A 16,845-nucleotide genomic window follows, 5' to 3' on the forward strand; every position below is an offset into this window, starting at 1 on the left:
GGGAGGGAAGAGAAGAAGGAGAAGGAGAAGGAGAAGAAGAAGAAGAAGAAGGGAAGGAGGAGAGGAGGAGGAGGAGGAGAAGGAAGGGAGGAAGGAAGGAGGAAGAGAAGGAGGAGGAAGGGGAGGAGGAGGGGGAAAGATGAGAGGGGGGGAAAAAGAAGCAATTGACAAAGGTAGCCTTTGGTTCCCACACAAGACTGCATGTGCAAGTACTACTACTGCTACTACTACTACTACTACAGCACACACACACACACACACACACACACACACACACACCCCACTGTTATATAATTAGATATTTAAAGCAGGATAATGGCAGTGAATGACGAAAGCTCCCATGCCCTCCCCCCTTCCTGGGGAACCCTGCAATCCATCCATGCTGTACCTTCAGATTCCAGTTGTTTGAGCTGTTGTGAGGTATGAAGGAAGTATGCCCTCAGCAAAATAAAGACTACTAGCCCTGGCACCGTTGCTAGGAAGATGTAGGGTTGTAAAGCTGAGACAACTATTATCGCTCCGACCACAATGAACAGCAACTGTGAGGTCAAAGAGAACATGGGGATGAGTGACTTTTTCACTTTGTCAAGTGGACAAGGTGTGTTGCTGAGTTCTGTCTACACATGGTCTTACACTCTGCACTATCCTCAATAAGGAAACATGCATCCATGAGTAAGGTGCTAGCTCAAAGGCAGCTTCTGTAGGCTGCATAGAAACAATCTTTAAAATTGTTTAGTTTGCTGATAGTTCAGTTGTTGAAGTTTTACATTGTGCTTTCTGCTCTTGGGATATTTTTATCAGATACTATAAATTATGTAAGAAGTAAATGTTAAATGATTATGATTTTCTACATCCAGTCCTTTGAAAAATTAAATTTTCAAAAAAATTTTAGGTAAATGTTATGTTTTGTGATTTTGTTGAAGAGTTCTTTAAAAAGAAACATCCTTAATATAACATTTTGAGTTACAGATATCTGTTTTAAACATAGTTTTAGTCATGTAGACAAGCTCATTTTTCTTAACCTAATTTTTCATATTTAATAATGAAAGGAGTATTATTTAATAAGTGTTACACATATCTCAACTCATCTATTCTTATTGTAATAACTGGAGATACTCCAGCAACTCAAAAGGTTTATAGTAGATGGATTTAATTTGAAATTAAGTATTTTTCCTATCCACACTATCAAAATGGATTTTGCCCATGCAATGCAGACATCTCACTGTACTACATCCCAGAAAATGAGAATACTGTTGGCAATATTACTACATGTTTACCAGATAAACAGTTTATATGATATCAAGCATGTACTCATTTTAAAACCAACTTTCATATGCTCATTCTCCACTAGTTTCCACGTGTTTACTGGCTGGAGTCTTCAAGGGAAATGGTAGGGTGGATCTCAGATCTATGAAAATCTTTGAGAAATTTGCTCCCTCCTCTGACACTTGAGCTGAAACTGTTTACATAAAAGGATTTGAAAGCCATCAGAAATGAAAAACAACTTTTAATTTGTAAGATAAATATCTGAAAATTAGCTCTCCAAGATTTCTGAGGTAAACTTTAAATTAACAGTAGATACTCAGGAGACCATAAAAATAATAAAAAAAAATATTTACCATCCAAGCACTATTTTTAAGACTTTTGCAGACAAATCCAGATAGCCACATTCTAGTTTGTATTGTACTATATTATATTGCATTATATTATATTAATTTTATTAGTATATAGTATTTATTATCTTATATTATGGACCTATGGTTTATTCTTCTAGAATGGGAAACCAATATCTCATGTTAAAGAAACACACATAAAATAACACTTTTGAGTACATAAACCAAAACTTGGATTAAAAAATTCCAACAGGTGTGGCTACTGTGAAGTTATATCTTTAAACACAGAAATGAATGAAATCCAAAACACAATTCACTTAGTACAGTAAGTTATGTCAATCATTTCAGAGGAGGTAAACCAACAGCTAGTTTCTCAGCATCTGCTGATGTGGCTTATATGCATACACACAAGGGTAATAGTTCCACATTTCTTTTAACTTTTCAGAAATGCAGTACTATTTTGGAAAGAAGAGGAGCAAGCTATGAAAATGTGTCATTCCAACAAGGGCAGCGTTATGTTACGACTATTTATCCAAGTGCATTTGCTCTCCGAAGTTTCAGAAAGCCATCAGGGAGCTCAGAAAACTGTGCCTCATTCAACAGGCAAGAGTATCAGCTTACAACTCCTATAAGTCCTGTGACTTTGGAGTCCAAATGTAGCATCTTCAAGGTCGCATTAGTCTCCACTCCACTGCCCTCTTCTGTTATTAAATGACTTTTAGTCATCACAGCATGGCCACTCTGGAGGTCTAGTCACAGCTGTCACTCAGCGATAGCCTCATAGACTCTGAATAGTTCTTTTCTTTCATGTTTTTCAACAACCCATTTTTTCATCCCTCCATTAAGTATATTTTTGTGGAGAAAATGTTTAGCTAATTTGTATTTAAGTGTTCCTGGGTATGGCTGGATTAGAGTGTAGCCTCTCCAGGAACTTCATTTACATTTCAGTGTTGGACTTCAGAAATGTTCTATCAGTCAAATTTTATGGTCAATTACTAGGTGGAAAACTGTCTTTTGTACCTTTCAAATCAATTCAAGAGGATAGTTATCAAGTCATGGGCCTTACTGAAATAAATAGAAATAGCAAGTTACTGAATCCACTAAATTTGTGACTATTAAATATTGCTGCTCTTCATAAAACTTATTCACTAGCCAGGACTTCAACTAGTATGCAGAAAATTAGCAAAAAATTCACTTGCTTCCTTTTGGAATGATTCAGAAAACTTTATGGCAAATACAAAACCTCTTGATAATAGTTATTCTTTACAAACCTGGATGAAGTCAAATATGGTAAGAGGCAGGAAGTCATCCAAAATTGCTACATCTTTGGAGAATCTGTTAAGAATACCACCTGTGATAAAATAAAAATTCTCAAAAATTCATCACATTTAGAGGGACACCAATAGATTTTATCTTAAATTCAAAGTACAGCAAAAGCATTTAAAATAAGAATTATCATCTAATCAGAAAATCAAGAACTTACAAATATTAGCTTTGTTGAGAATTCTATGTATATATATTTAACTTATTGCCTCCTACTTTTGAACTTTTATAAAACAGAGTCCCCTAAGACTCTCTCCAACCATTGTCTTTAATCAAGTTCTTATTATAATTAAGGTTAGGAATGTCTGGTCACCTTACCACTCAGACCTCACTTCTGCTGCTCTCAGTTTCAAGGTGCCTTAATGGCTATGCTTTCATCAATTTTTTTTATGTTCAACTCCACCACACAGGGCATATACACCTTCCCTGAGGAGTTCTCTGCCATTTAGATACACTGATCTAGAACCCACAGCTGTCTCTCTCAGTATATGCCAAGTGTCCTCTTTTATTTTCTCTATCTTCTTCACTGGGAATATAACCTTCGACCTGTATTCTGAATTCCAAACTTACATGTCTTGAGTCTTGATTATTTCTTGCCTCAATGAACTAAAAATGTCATGTCTACTACATGCTTTGGGCAATGCTGGCTACAGGGATGATAGAGGTGATTAAGCCATTCTCCTTGTTGTGCAGGAATTCATTGTCTAAAAAGGAGCTAAGCAAACATTTAGATAAAGTGTAACATAACACTATGGCAACAGTGTAATAGTGAACCTTATCACTCACTATTACCTGCAGGAGAAAGTCCAAAATTCTTTGTTTAATATTTAATACTTTCCCATAATTTGTCCTTAACTAACCTAGATCCCTCTATTCAAATCCACTGCTTCTGATAAATATGTCTATTGTTTAGATAGTCTACCTTTTCCTACTTTGCCTGTGTTGTTTCCTTCTATCTAAAAGCCCCTTTTTCTCTTGTCAAATCTGTACCTCTTTCCTGGCTCAACTCAAATGACCCGTCTGTAGGTGAGTAGGGTATTTGGGTATGTATTGCATCTGGAAGCAATCTCTTCCTGTCCTTGTCTGCATGTGTGAGTTGCAGAGACAATAGACACGCTGTATATCACAGCTGCTTGTGTGTACATATGTCTTATCTCTATTCTGAGATATTAGTCTTTTGAGGTAATTAAGATAATTCCATGTCTTTTTTTATATGACTCATGGACAAAAGTAAAAAGCCTTATGCAGACACGTGACATATATTAGTTAATATATTCATTTAGGATATTTTATAGATATATGGATATCCATTATGGATATCCTTCCATAAATAAATCGGAGAAAGAATGTATATCCCATGACATTTGTAATTACTATTTAAAAAAACTGAAAATATGCTTGGGCAAAATAGTGTAATCATAGGGATATTTATATTTCAAATTTTATTTCAACCAGAAGTGTCTGTCTAATACAATCACACTTTGCTGAGGACCTATATTATGTGTCTATATAGTCACAAAGTTATTTGAGTGTGACAAAGTGAGGGAAGGTAACAGAAGAAAATCAAAAAGCCAGAGAAAATCAATGTCAAGGAAAATCATGGTCAATGCACAATTCTGAAGAACATATCCAAGGGATTACAAGAAGTTATTGCAAAGTATAACAGAATAACTCAGTAACAGAGGAGGATCATAAACCGTAAATCTAATAGTATTTTTTAATAGAACGCAAACTTTATATGTAGCACAATAACCAAAAATGAGAGCAGGCTGATGGGAGATCTTCTAAGATCAATTTGCTGTTTAAGTTCCAAGAGGGTGAATAAGGAGGAACACAACACAGTGATTAGGACTTAGCCTGAGACACAGATGACTCTTTGGGAAGACAAATGAGGAAAGAATAACATATGGTGATCACTGATAGGGTAAGCAAAGAATGTGAAGAGTGCCCTGTGAGTGGATACAGGGAGAGAGAGGATGTCTGGTTCACTTCTTTTGGGAGCAACACACCAGAAAAGAATGGTAGAAATATGCTAATATTTCTTTTACATAGGTTGCTGACAGCCATAACTACCATTCATGTGTGGCCAAACTAAGCCTCAAATGTTTGTGTCCTTTCCACTGTATTTCATGCTCCATGTTTTACTCTGCCATGGGAAAACCTCTACCCTCTTGGAGTTTAGAATTCTATAAAAACAAAGTCACTGGATCAAGTGAATTAGCCATTCCCTTGGCTCTAAGATTCTCAGACCAGGATCATATGTAAATGAGGCAACCCTTTGATGAGACATAATGGATCCAGAGTAAATATAATCTTTCTAGTACATCAACACTTAACTTTGTCACCTAAAAAAATCTGATGTGCATTTGAGGTTTTTAGAAACAGATTACACCAAAAAGTCTCGGTTCTTTAACTTATTCTACATTTGGCTTAATTTCTATGCCTGACATCTCTCCTTGCTCGTATGCTACTCCAGGACAAGAATGATACTTTATTCCTTTTTATCTGCTGGTCCTTCCCTGGCTTAGTGCTACACAGCAAGATCTCCAGTGACTTTCATCAGAGAACTTAGGAGAACTTATTATCTTCATGGTCTTTAAAGTAAGTTAATCCATAGAGAAATCAATGCATCACATTTTGAAAGATCCTTCTTACCATAGGTTTTGAAACATTTGGTTCTATTTTTTTAAATTATCTTACTTTCTGTGACTGTAATTAAATTGTTGTTGAATGAATTAAACAAGTACCATGTGCTATAATTGCCTCAAAATAATCATATAATATCCCCCTTCTCCCAAAAGTCCTCTTAACATATTCATATGACTACTCTTGAAGAGTCACAAGAAGTAATGATTTTTCCCATCAAGATAAGTATCTGAGAAGAAAACGGCCAAGTTATCCAAAAGAGGCATCTTCTAGTGAGGCCATTGAACCAGAATCACATTGTAACAAAATAATTTACTCTATTAGGCTGATACAGAAATACTGGGAACCACAGGTATGCTTGCCTGCAATATCTTAGAAATGTGAAACAAGGTAGTTAGATGATGGGCAGAGGCCTGCATTCAAGCTCATACTGCTACTGGAAAGCAAGTGAGCTGACAAGCTCCACAGATGACAAGCAGGCAGTTCCATTTTATCTACCTAATCAAAAGTACCTGCTTTCAGCTTGTTGAAGGTTGACATAGGGGCATGAAGAATCGAATGTAACATTTTCCTATGCAAAATTTTTGATGCTGTGATTAATGTATGCACCAGTGGCAAACCTCTGAAGAGACTCAGGGCAAGCAAAGTGTCAGCCACTCCCACGTAAATATAAAAAATATAATAGAAGCTGGTACTGGTGATGATCACAACATAGGAGCTATTGTCAGTGTTAGTACCATTGTTTCCACCATTAACAGGGTTGCTGTAAAACAAAAGGAAAGGGTTATTGGAAAACCAAACTTGTCAACTGAATCATTAATAAAAATAAGTATAAAGAAACACGAAATACTGGCTTAAAAGAGACTACACCCTTAGTTTTATAAATTTTTGTATTGCCAAAAGGTGTTAAGGTTTCTCATAATTGAAATAGATGTAATTGATCCTTATTTGAACAAAATACTTAGTAGAAACTATTAAATATGAACTGTTTCTTCATATATTTTATTGCATTTCATGGAAACTGAAAATATATATTTTAGAAATGAAGAGATAAAGGCACTGAACAGTTTTCAACTTGAACAAATACAGTAAACCTTATTCATCTTCTGGGTATCCATGGATTCAGCCATCAGTTTACTGAGGAAATGTTTTTTAAAATTATATCTTTAGTGAACATGCACATACTTATTTTTCTTATAATTTCCCTAAAGGGTACATTATAACAACTACTTACATGAAGTTACATTATACTGGGCATCATATAAATCTAGTAATGTTTTAAAGTGTATGTACTAACATGGATAAACTACATGCAAAATACTATACAATTTTACAAATGGAGCTTGAGGGCAGAATTTAATATCTTTGTTCTGGAAAGCAATTGCCTCAGAAATTGAAGAATTACTGAAACTTGTTCTTCTCCCCTCATAATCTGGAGGAGTATAGAGGAGTGTAATGAAACACAGTAGACACTGAAACAGTTGATAATCTCCAAATGTAAACAAAGCACACTCCACGTAAAGTATGCATACTCACTTTTTAAGCAACCACAGCACAAATAAAGAAGCAGCCACCTGGAATGGAACAATCCACAGTTGGTTTTTTTCTAGCATCTTTACCCATGCCTCCCACACTCATTTCTAAATTCAATATGACCAACATCGAAGTGCATACACTCTTAGTCCCTTGACTTTCCGCTTCCAGAGTCACTTCCGCAATTGTTTTATATGACACTATTGGGAAAGAGCACATTAAGCTTATGGAATTTAACTCTCATTTTGCACATTCATTTGTTCCACCAACAATACTTATTGCAGCCCACAGGAAAGTTAAGGGTTGTCTGTTTAAATAATACATTTTATTTTAGTTTTATCTTATTAACTTTTATGATGAAAAGCTAACGGCATTATTTTAATTATCATGTTTTCTCAATGTACACACAGTTTCCATGTACTGTCTAAGTGAAAAAAGGAAAGACTCAATGGAAAACAAGAAACTTGACAATAATCTAAGCTGTTAAACTGTCTTTATTCTTATACAAAAGTCTTTCTCAATCTTCAGAGTAATTGAATGACTCAAGACCCTAGATGGGGCACAAGCCCTGAGCCACTTCTGATTTAGTACTCATCTCCTTTGATCCAAGAACAGGAAAATCAGCAACACTGGAATTGCCAACACGTTCTGAATAGGAGCAATAGGAGAAATACGTATTTACCAGTGGAACAACAAAGAACTCCTTGAAAGTGTTCTAAGGGGCCTAGATTCTAACAAAGTAATTTTTTGTCTGTCACATAGATTGACCAATCCAAACTATATTTACTGACTACAGTAAGTAAAAGCATTTTCAAATACTTGGTAGGAGACCATTAGTAAAAATATTTGGGAGTTAAAGAAACAATGGAATACAAACTATTATTTCACTTCAAAATGCTTCAAGACTATATATACAGCTCATGTGATTTTTCAAATCAGGACACTCCTGGATGATTAAGCTGCAGCAGCAACAAAATAATTGTTTTCCATATCTAAGCTGGGGAGGTAAGACCTGGTGCCATATCACATGGAATTAAATACACTGTAACTCACAGATTTTCACATATTTTGTGGGACAAATAATACCCTAAAATCTACAAGAAATCATTCACAAGAAATAAGACGCGCTAAGCTAAAAGGACTCTATCACTGAATAGCAAAGGTAGTTTTATAGAAGTTCACTACAATCTCCATTCTATTACTGATACAAAGCCAGGGACTCCTTATTAACAAACAGAAACAGCAGCTCTCTGACACAGACTTAAAGACCACAAGACAAAAGAGCAAACAGGATCTTCAGATGCTGCACTCTAAACACCACCAGGTTATTGTAAAGGAAACAGGAAACATCCCTTAATCCAATGTTTACATTTTCCCTTTCTAAGCTATTCCATAATTGACTGCCAAGAAGAGGCACTAGAAAGAGCAGCACAACAGAAATACTAGTCTATTTGCTCAGTGTTAAGAACTTATAGACAACACTGCTTTTTAGGGAAAATACAAAATACACACTTTTCCAAAATAACACATGACTCAGAAATATTAGCTCTCCCACCCCTAGTTTAAGTACCTGCAAAGAAATAGGAAAAGACAGTGTGGGTCACTAAGTTTATTTCCTATCACAAAAAGTACACATGCATAGAATGAATGCTATAATGTCATAAATCTAAATGGAAATACAGCCTTTATTAAGGCTTAAAATTAACTAAATCACTTTCATGGAGAATGATATGCATTTTGGTATTTCTCATCATTAGGGACTTAAACAGTGCTTCAAAACCTAAACTCCCACTGTGGATTGGCACCTGTTCAATGATGGAATATACTAGGAAACATTCCAGTAGCCAAAAGAAATCTACACATTGGCAATGACATGAAGAAAAAAATTTAGACTAGAACAAAGTTTATGTAAATTTTGATTGAAAGAAAACAATATAAGTAAACATTAGCAAATATGCTGTTTAGTTGTAAAACTGTGCATATTATTTCTTTCTTTTAATCTAGCATTTGAGAGCTAATTAACTGGTCAATGACTGTAAGATATTGACAAAACATGAGAGAAAGGAGGGAAGGAAGAGAAGAAGAAAAGAAAGAAAAGCACACCATTAGATTGTTTTCTGAAGAAAGCATCATTGAATTTTGTCTACTCTGAACCCTGGCCCCATCCCTTCCCTTCCTTACCCTCTCCCCCTTTTAAAGGTAGTCATATGGCATTTGCATTCTGTTTCATAGTTTATTTCTTGACTAATGACAAATGTCTTTTTTTTTTTCCTCAGGTGAATGTTGATGATTTGGTGGTAAAATGTCTTTCAGACTCCTGTGTTTGAATACTTGGTCTCAAGCTACCGTGCTGTTTAGGAAGGCTGTGGAATCCTTTAGGCTTTTGAACAGACCTTCAGGTTTACAGTCTGACCCAACTTTTTCATTATTTGCTTCCAGAGTGTGCTTGTAATGTGGCCTGCCAACCTACTACTCCTGCTATCATGCCTTCCCAGCCTCCATGGAATACAGTCCCTCAAACAGAAAGAAAAAAAAATCATCTTTCCTTAACTTTTTAGGTGCTTTATCATGGCAACAGGAAAAAACGATAGAGTGAAGTAATAATGCTGCATTCTTGTGTAGCAGGTCAGCACACAATGAAGTAATTATGCCACTGTGAAGGCACCCAAGCTTCCTGCAATGGCAGCTGCCTGAGACAGAGGTGTAGCAGACAAGGAAGGCTCGCCGCCACATGAGTCACTGCCTGCATCCTTAATACCTAGACAAACATCTAGAATTCTTTTCAATACTCAACTTTTACTCATAGATACTCCTTGTATGTTGGGCTTCTAAATCTGTTAAAAACTAAGTGTACATAGATGAAATAAATGATGGGAGTGCTATAAATAAGAACTCTATTGTACTGATTAGATGTGTGGGTTTCAGTAGCTCTTGTCACAAAAACTACAAAAAAATCTTACTTGAGATGATAGTTATGTTATTGACTTTGTAATAGTAATCTCTTTACAATACGTAGGAATCAAAATATGCTGAATATATAAAACATTTCCAATAAATTTTATTTTATGACAATTCATCATATATAGTATTTGTATTTATATATATTTTCTTGTGTCCGAAGTACTAAAATATCAATAGTAATTCTAATTGTTAATTTTAAAAAGTTTTAACTAACTTTTCTGTGTATGAATGTTTTGAGTGAATATGTGTCTGTGCACTACATACATATTGTACTTACAGAGGCCAGAAAAGAGCACCAGATTCCTGGGACTTCAGTTACAGATGTTGTAAACTGCCATGTAGGTGCTAGTTATTTAATTCAGTCCTCTGGGAAAGCAGCCAGTACCCTTAACCACAGATCTGCCTCACCAGCCCCTGGTGGTTTTCAGAAGCTATGACCTTTACTGGAGACTACCATTGTACACATGTACATATACATGTATATATGCCCATATGAATACATACACTCTTTTTTATTCTTAATTTAAACTCACAGTAACAATTTCCAACCAAACATTCTTACCTCAACCAGAAAAACCAACACGCACCAAATCAGCACTGCAAGTAAGCCTTTATGGAGAGTAAAGTATCGGAGGTATGTGTTCCACGTTGTCACCGGGGGTATCTTTATCACGTCATCAAAAAAACACTCCTGAGAAAAAAAGTGTGACTCTGAGACAATCCTCTTCCATGCTGCCACTGAGCTTTTATTTTGAATTCGGGGAAATAAGGGAATAGTACCTTTTATAGCTAAGTATCTTTAAAAAATATGTCATTAAAAATGCCATGGGTGATGATGGCCACAGAGAATAGAATGTTTGCTCAATCAATATAGCTTTAAAAAGTAACAAACACAGTGAGACTTCTCAAACCTTAGCATTTAAATGCATTATAGCTTACACCTTTTGGCACATGAGTTAAGCTCCCAAACTCTTCATGATTTAACTTGATTCAGTGATCCATGGACAAGGGCAATTTGGAACTTGCTAGTTATTGAGTTTCTATTTTAAAAGCTGGCTTATGTTTTTGCATAATCCCTATAGGGATGCTTTTTTAGCTATGACTTAAATTACAAAATCCAATCCCAAATATATTCCTCTAAAAGCCTTTGCCTTTTGGAAGCTACATTCTAAAAATGTGAGAAAAAGAGAGTCTATATATCCTAAAGGAAAAAGATGGAACTGGCCTCATAAAATCCTTGAAGCTCATTATGTGGCATTAGACTCACCAAGAAGGACTCCTGTTAACTTGGAATAAGGTTCACTGGTTAAAAATTAGATTTTTGAACTAAACTGCCCTTTATTTAAATTCAAGACCAACAAATTAACATCATAGGATGTTTGAATGGATAGCAGATGCTGAATTTCTCAGAACTTTATTTTGTTTCTCTGTTATAGCGGAAATGATGCCACAGTGAAGGATATAAAATGTGTTGTCTGGGAGGTGTAATAATTGATGATGTAGTAACATAATTAGGCAAAGAAAGCATTCTTTAAAATGCACACAAACAAAAATTTATAAACTTAAATTTGGGAATTTTATTTAGATGGATACTAAATCATATAGATGAATTATCTTTTAGCAAATCATTGAAGATTATAGAAATACCAAATGTATATTTTTGAAAATTACTTATCCCTTTATTTCACAACAGAGTGAACTCAGGCCCAGAGATACTAAATAAATTGCAACTGTCCAAAAGTTAACTTTATATTAAAGTCTGGCACCATTAAATATGTCATCTACTAGGACTCTGTTTTTTAACTTCATTTAAGGCACATCCATTGTTTGGTAAACAATAGCTCTCCTGTTTTCCATTGCTTTCTGTTTTAAGAGAAGTCATTTTGCTCTTTAACACACAGCATTAAGACCTTTAGCTCTGACTACTGACACCAATATATGCTGAGCCTCACATATCTCCCTTAAAAGAAACCCTTTAAAAAACACAACACAATTCTGAAAGATTAGAAAATATATGCTAACTAAATGCAGGTAGGAATGTGAATTAGTCTTGTCAAGAAGCCAGGTGTGTGTAGTCCTTATCAAGACCAGGCCTTTGAAATACTTCTTGGTGTCTACAAAAATGCAACTATTTGTTTATATAATACTTTATTTCACCTTTTCCTAGAAAACCACTAAAGAAGACAATTATTAAGTTATAAAAGTGAATATCATATCATGATTCTAGTAAAAAAACCCTCAATACTAAGGCCCTGTTTTGGCTTACAACACATTTGTGGGTGGGGATGATATTTCAATGGCAACCAGAAGTAGTTTTATGGTTCGAATTGCTTACATAAGTAATGGGCTTTGTACCCTCAACCCAGAAACCATGATGGAATGCCATGAAATAGGTAATATGGGACAAAATTTACTCCAAATATGCGGTTAGGATGAGGTGCATATTAGGGCTTAGCGAGTATATACCTTTAAATCTTCTTCATTAATTTCTTCCGTGATGTTCAGTGTGCTATCTTGCGATAATCGCCTTGAATATATATCCACTTCATTTAAGCTTATCTGAGGGGCTAAGGAGATTTTTCGAATAGACGTTCTGGTCCTCTGGAGAGTGCTAGAGCCTGAGCTGGGTGTGAATGTCATAAGATCCAAAACAGACTGTCTTCTTCTGCCTGGAAACGTGGGGCCGGTGGCAATCATGTTGCTGCGAGGCAGTGCAGCCTCTCCCGGCTCAGAATCGGGAACTAGGGACAGTCTCCTTTCTTGGAGATCCTCAGATTCTCCTTCTATGGATAATGGAGTCTTTTGCACAATGGAAATTTTCCTTACAGAGCTGAATGAATTTAGAATAGAGTTCTTTCTTTTTTCTCCCAACTCTCCAGTCTGTCTAAATGACTGTTTGGTTTTATTCCAGGTGGTAGAGGAATCGTCTACTGAGAACCTGCGTAAGGTCTCAGTTAGAATTGAACTTCTTCTTTCCTCAGTAAACTGGTCAAAAGTATCATACCCCATGAGTTTTGAACTGAAGTCTGGACGTAGACTTTGTAGCTCAGAAAATGTCCCATAAAAATAGCTGCTGCCCTGATGCAAAATTAGTATTTTGTCAGCTCTCTTTAAGTGTTCCATTTTAGATGTAACCAAAATCCTAGTTTTGTTGGCCATCAATTTACAGACACAGCTATGGAAATATAAAAAGATATAAGATGTTATTTCATAAATAGTGATGCATATTTAATGTTAGCATCTTATTAAAGTTTCATTGCAAAAAAATCTCTATTACAGCATTTTATTGCTTTATTTAAATGTTTATACAAGTAACCACTCCATCATAACTCTTAGGTGACTCTTGAATTGCAGTGCGGAATAGCATATCTTACTGTAAAGTGAATACTAGTAGATATAAAATCAAATTTAATTTTTAATAATCAAGTATATGATTTTAACAACATAATTTTCTCTTAGGTCCTGGTTTATTTTTCTTTTTTTTTTATTGGATATTTTATTTATTTACAATACAGATGTCATCCCCTTTCCCCATTTCCCCTCCTTATCCCATCCCCCCTCCTCCATTATGCTTGTATACCATTTTAATTACATGCATGTATTAAGGTCACTTCTAGGTTGAGGGTCTAGCAATACAATAATAAAATAAATAGTAAAGGAACAAGCATGACAATAAACACAAATAGTCAAAAAAAAAAAAAGCAAGGCATTAAACTCAATTACACGAACACTCCCGTGATCACTGTTTCTAAGGGCTTATCAGGATAACCAAAGTATCTGAGCCTACTTCCCTGCCCTAGCCCAAGTTCATTTTCATGTCTGAAGCCTACTTCCTTGTTCTAGTCTAAAATTTCGATTCCTGTCTGAAATTACTTCTATGTTCTCACCTAAGATTTAGATTCCTGCCTAAGATTATTTCTTTGTTCTAGTCTAATATCAGATTCCTGCCTGAAGCCTACTTCCTTATCCTTGGCCAATGTCATATTCCTACCAAACAGCCCATTTCCTTGTCCTTGGCCCATGTCAGATTCTTGCCAAGCAGCCCCAAAGGCTCTCTGCCTCTCCCTCTTTTTTATTTCATTAACAAGACTGAGTCTTGTTATTAGGTCATTCTGACAAGAATGCCTTCCTTACCCCTCATGGAATATGCATTATCAAAAACAATGCACTTCTGTCTTAAGTTGGTAAGGCTCTGTGAACAATCTTACCTGTCCTTGGCTTGCCAGCCTGTTAATTTAATAACTCTGTCTGGGGGTTCATTTTCAGGTTCAATCCATGTACTTTGGCTGCCAACATGTTGATGTTAAAGAAAACCTTTAACACAATGGGCAGGAATAAAAGTATTCCCAGGACAAAAAGGGATGCTCAAACTATATGTGCCATTTTTGAAGCTTGACCAAAATAGAAATACTGACATCAAGCCATGAGTAATTTTATCTGCAGCATCTATTGCATCATTGCTTATCAGTGAAGCATTCTTGAAATTCATAAGGTCTCTATGTATCGTTAAAACATCCTGAGAGGTGTTAGAATTATGCCAAGTATACTGTGTCATTAAACTTCTTCCTAGTTATAATGACTACCACTGTAAATTTTAGAATATGAATCCAATGGTATTTGGCATTTTTCTAAAAAATAGAGGAATTAGATGTTCCTAAAAGTATATATTTCCATATAACTTCTAAGATGTTAGAGATTTTCTGTTTTAAATTTTTAATGAATTTTCTCTTGTATTTTATGTTGACTAATCTATTTTAAGACAAAACATTACAACTGAGAAATACTTAATCAATTTAAATGTCCTCCAATAACATTTCCCTATAGTTTAAAAGTAAGTCTTGAAGTGAACACTCCAGGGGAAATCTGTTTCTTTTATCCATTAAAATATCAAAAATAAGAGCCATATATTCTTATGTATTCTTAAATATAAACAATATAATTTTTGCTAAGTTTATGACAGTAAGACATTGGCAACTAAAGTCAGAGGATCATAAAAATAGCATTGGGGTGGTATTACACTTAATGGAATTTTTATTTTGTCTTAAACTAGAGAGACATGCTGGGAAGACTTCTAAAATGCAACTGTATCTGGAAGGTTACAGTGCTAGCCTGTATTTCTGGCACTTTATGTCCGGAACCTGCCCAACAAGTGAGGCTAAATTCTATTATATATAAAGCAAAACAACAACCGAACAAACAAAAACAGTACAATGATTCCTGGAAGATTTGAACAATTAATCCAGACAAAGGTAATTTGTGCTCTGGACCACATAGAAAGATTCACATGAAATTCTTCAACAATCTTCTTGCTAAGGAGGGATCACACAGAGTCCATATCATGCTCAACCACCCAGAAGTCTGTGCTCTTGTATTTTTATTGATGGCTTAGAAAATGTTTGTCTGGCCTGCATCTTCTGCCTGGACAGACCAACAGTTTGTCTGAAGTTTGTCTTCTGAAGGCCTCCCACTCTGAAGGCCTCCAATGAAGTCTGCTACATCCAGGGCCACAGGCCTCTCAGGAAACCTGGAGCAACCCAGGGCCACAGGAGGCAGGCTCCAGACAAAGACACCCAGGCCAGTTAATACCAGAGATAACCAGATGGCTAGAGGCAAGCAAAAGACCACACACAACAGAAGCTAATATACTCTGGCACTATCAGAACCCAGTTCTCACACCACAGCAAGCCCTGGATACACCAAAACCCCTGAAAACCAGGATGCTGACCTAAAATCCTATCTCATGAAGATAATAGAGTCCTTTAAGATGATATAAATAATTCAGGGAAAGAAATACAGGAAAACACAATCAAACAGGTGACAGAATTGAACAAAGCAGTTGAAGACCTAAAAATGGAAGTAGAAACAGTAAAGAAAACAGAAATGGAAGCAACCCTTGAAATGGAAAACCTAGGAAAGTGGTCAGGAACTACAGACAGCAAGCATCAAACAGAATACAAGAGATAGAATGTAGATAGGTGTAGAAGATACCTTAGAAGATATTGACACAACTGTCAAAAGTTCAAAACAAAAAACTCCTAACCTAAAACATCCATGAAATCCAGGACACAATGAAAAGACCAAATCCAAGAATAACAGGAATAGAGGAGAGTGAAGATTCCCAGCTCAAATGACCAGAAAATGTCTTCAACAAAATCATAAAAGAAAACTTCCCCAACCTATAGAAAGAGATGGCCATAAATGTACAAGAAGTCTATAGAACACCAAGAAGATTGGAGCAGAAAAGAAAATCCTCTTGTCACATAATAATCAAAACACTAAATGCACAGAACAAAGAAAGAATATTAAAAGCTGTAAGAGAAAAAGGCCAAGTAACATATAAGGACAGACGTATCAGAATTACACCAGACTTCTCAATGGACACCCTAAAAGGCAGAAGAGCTTGGACAGAGGTCATTCAGTCCCTTTAGAGAACACAAATACCAACGCAAGCTGCTATAGCCTGCAAAACTCTCAATCATCATAGATGGAAAACCAAACTATTCCAGGACAAACAAACTTTAAACAATATCTATCTACCAATCCAGTCCTACAGAGGATTCTAGAAGGAAAACTCCAACACAAGGAGGGTACCTGTGGGACTGTGAAAGGGTATTCTGGTTCTTGGCCAAGCAGTTGCCTAGAACCCCGAGACACTGCATGAGAACCGGCAGGAGTTCGGCGCACCCCAAGAACTCAGGGTCTTGAAAAGCAGTTCAGTCTCCATAGAATTACATTGTTCAGTCACATAGGCCAGACTATAGGCCTCAGG

The 16,845-nt window shown here is 35.8% G+C and overlaps 1 protein-coding gene across 1 annotated transcript in view; it reads right to left on the bottom strand.

Moving 5' to 3' along the window:
* The window catches only part of Cftr (cystic fibrosis transmembrane conductance regulator), a 165,651-nt gene that overhangs the window by 39,516 nt on the left and 109,290 nt on the right, over positions 1-16,845 (bottom strand). The window contains exons 14-19 of the mRNA XM_028778439.1: positions 12,543-13,251; positions 10,639-10,767; positions 7,119-7,156; positions 6,095-6,345; positions 2,885-2,964; positions 389-539 (exon numbers count right to left, since the gene is read on the bottom strand). Coding sequence (XP_028634272.1) covers positions 389-539; positions 2,885-2,964; positions 6,095-6,345; positions 7,119-7,156; positions 10,639-10,767; positions 12,543-13,251 — 1,358 coding nt within the window. The remainder of the gene's footprint in view (positions 1-388; positions 540-2,884; positions 2,965-6,094; positions 6,346-7,118; positions 7,157-10,638; positions 10,768-12,542; positions 13,252-16,845) is intronic.

This window comes from Grammomys surdaster, unplaced genomic scaffold (assembly GCF_004785775.1).
Source record: "Grammomys surdaster isolate TR1022 unplaced genomic scaffold, NIH_TR_1.0 335, whole genome shotgun sequence".
NCBI lineage: Eukaryota > Metazoa > Chordata > Mammalia > Rodentia > Muridae > Grammomys > Grammomys surdaster.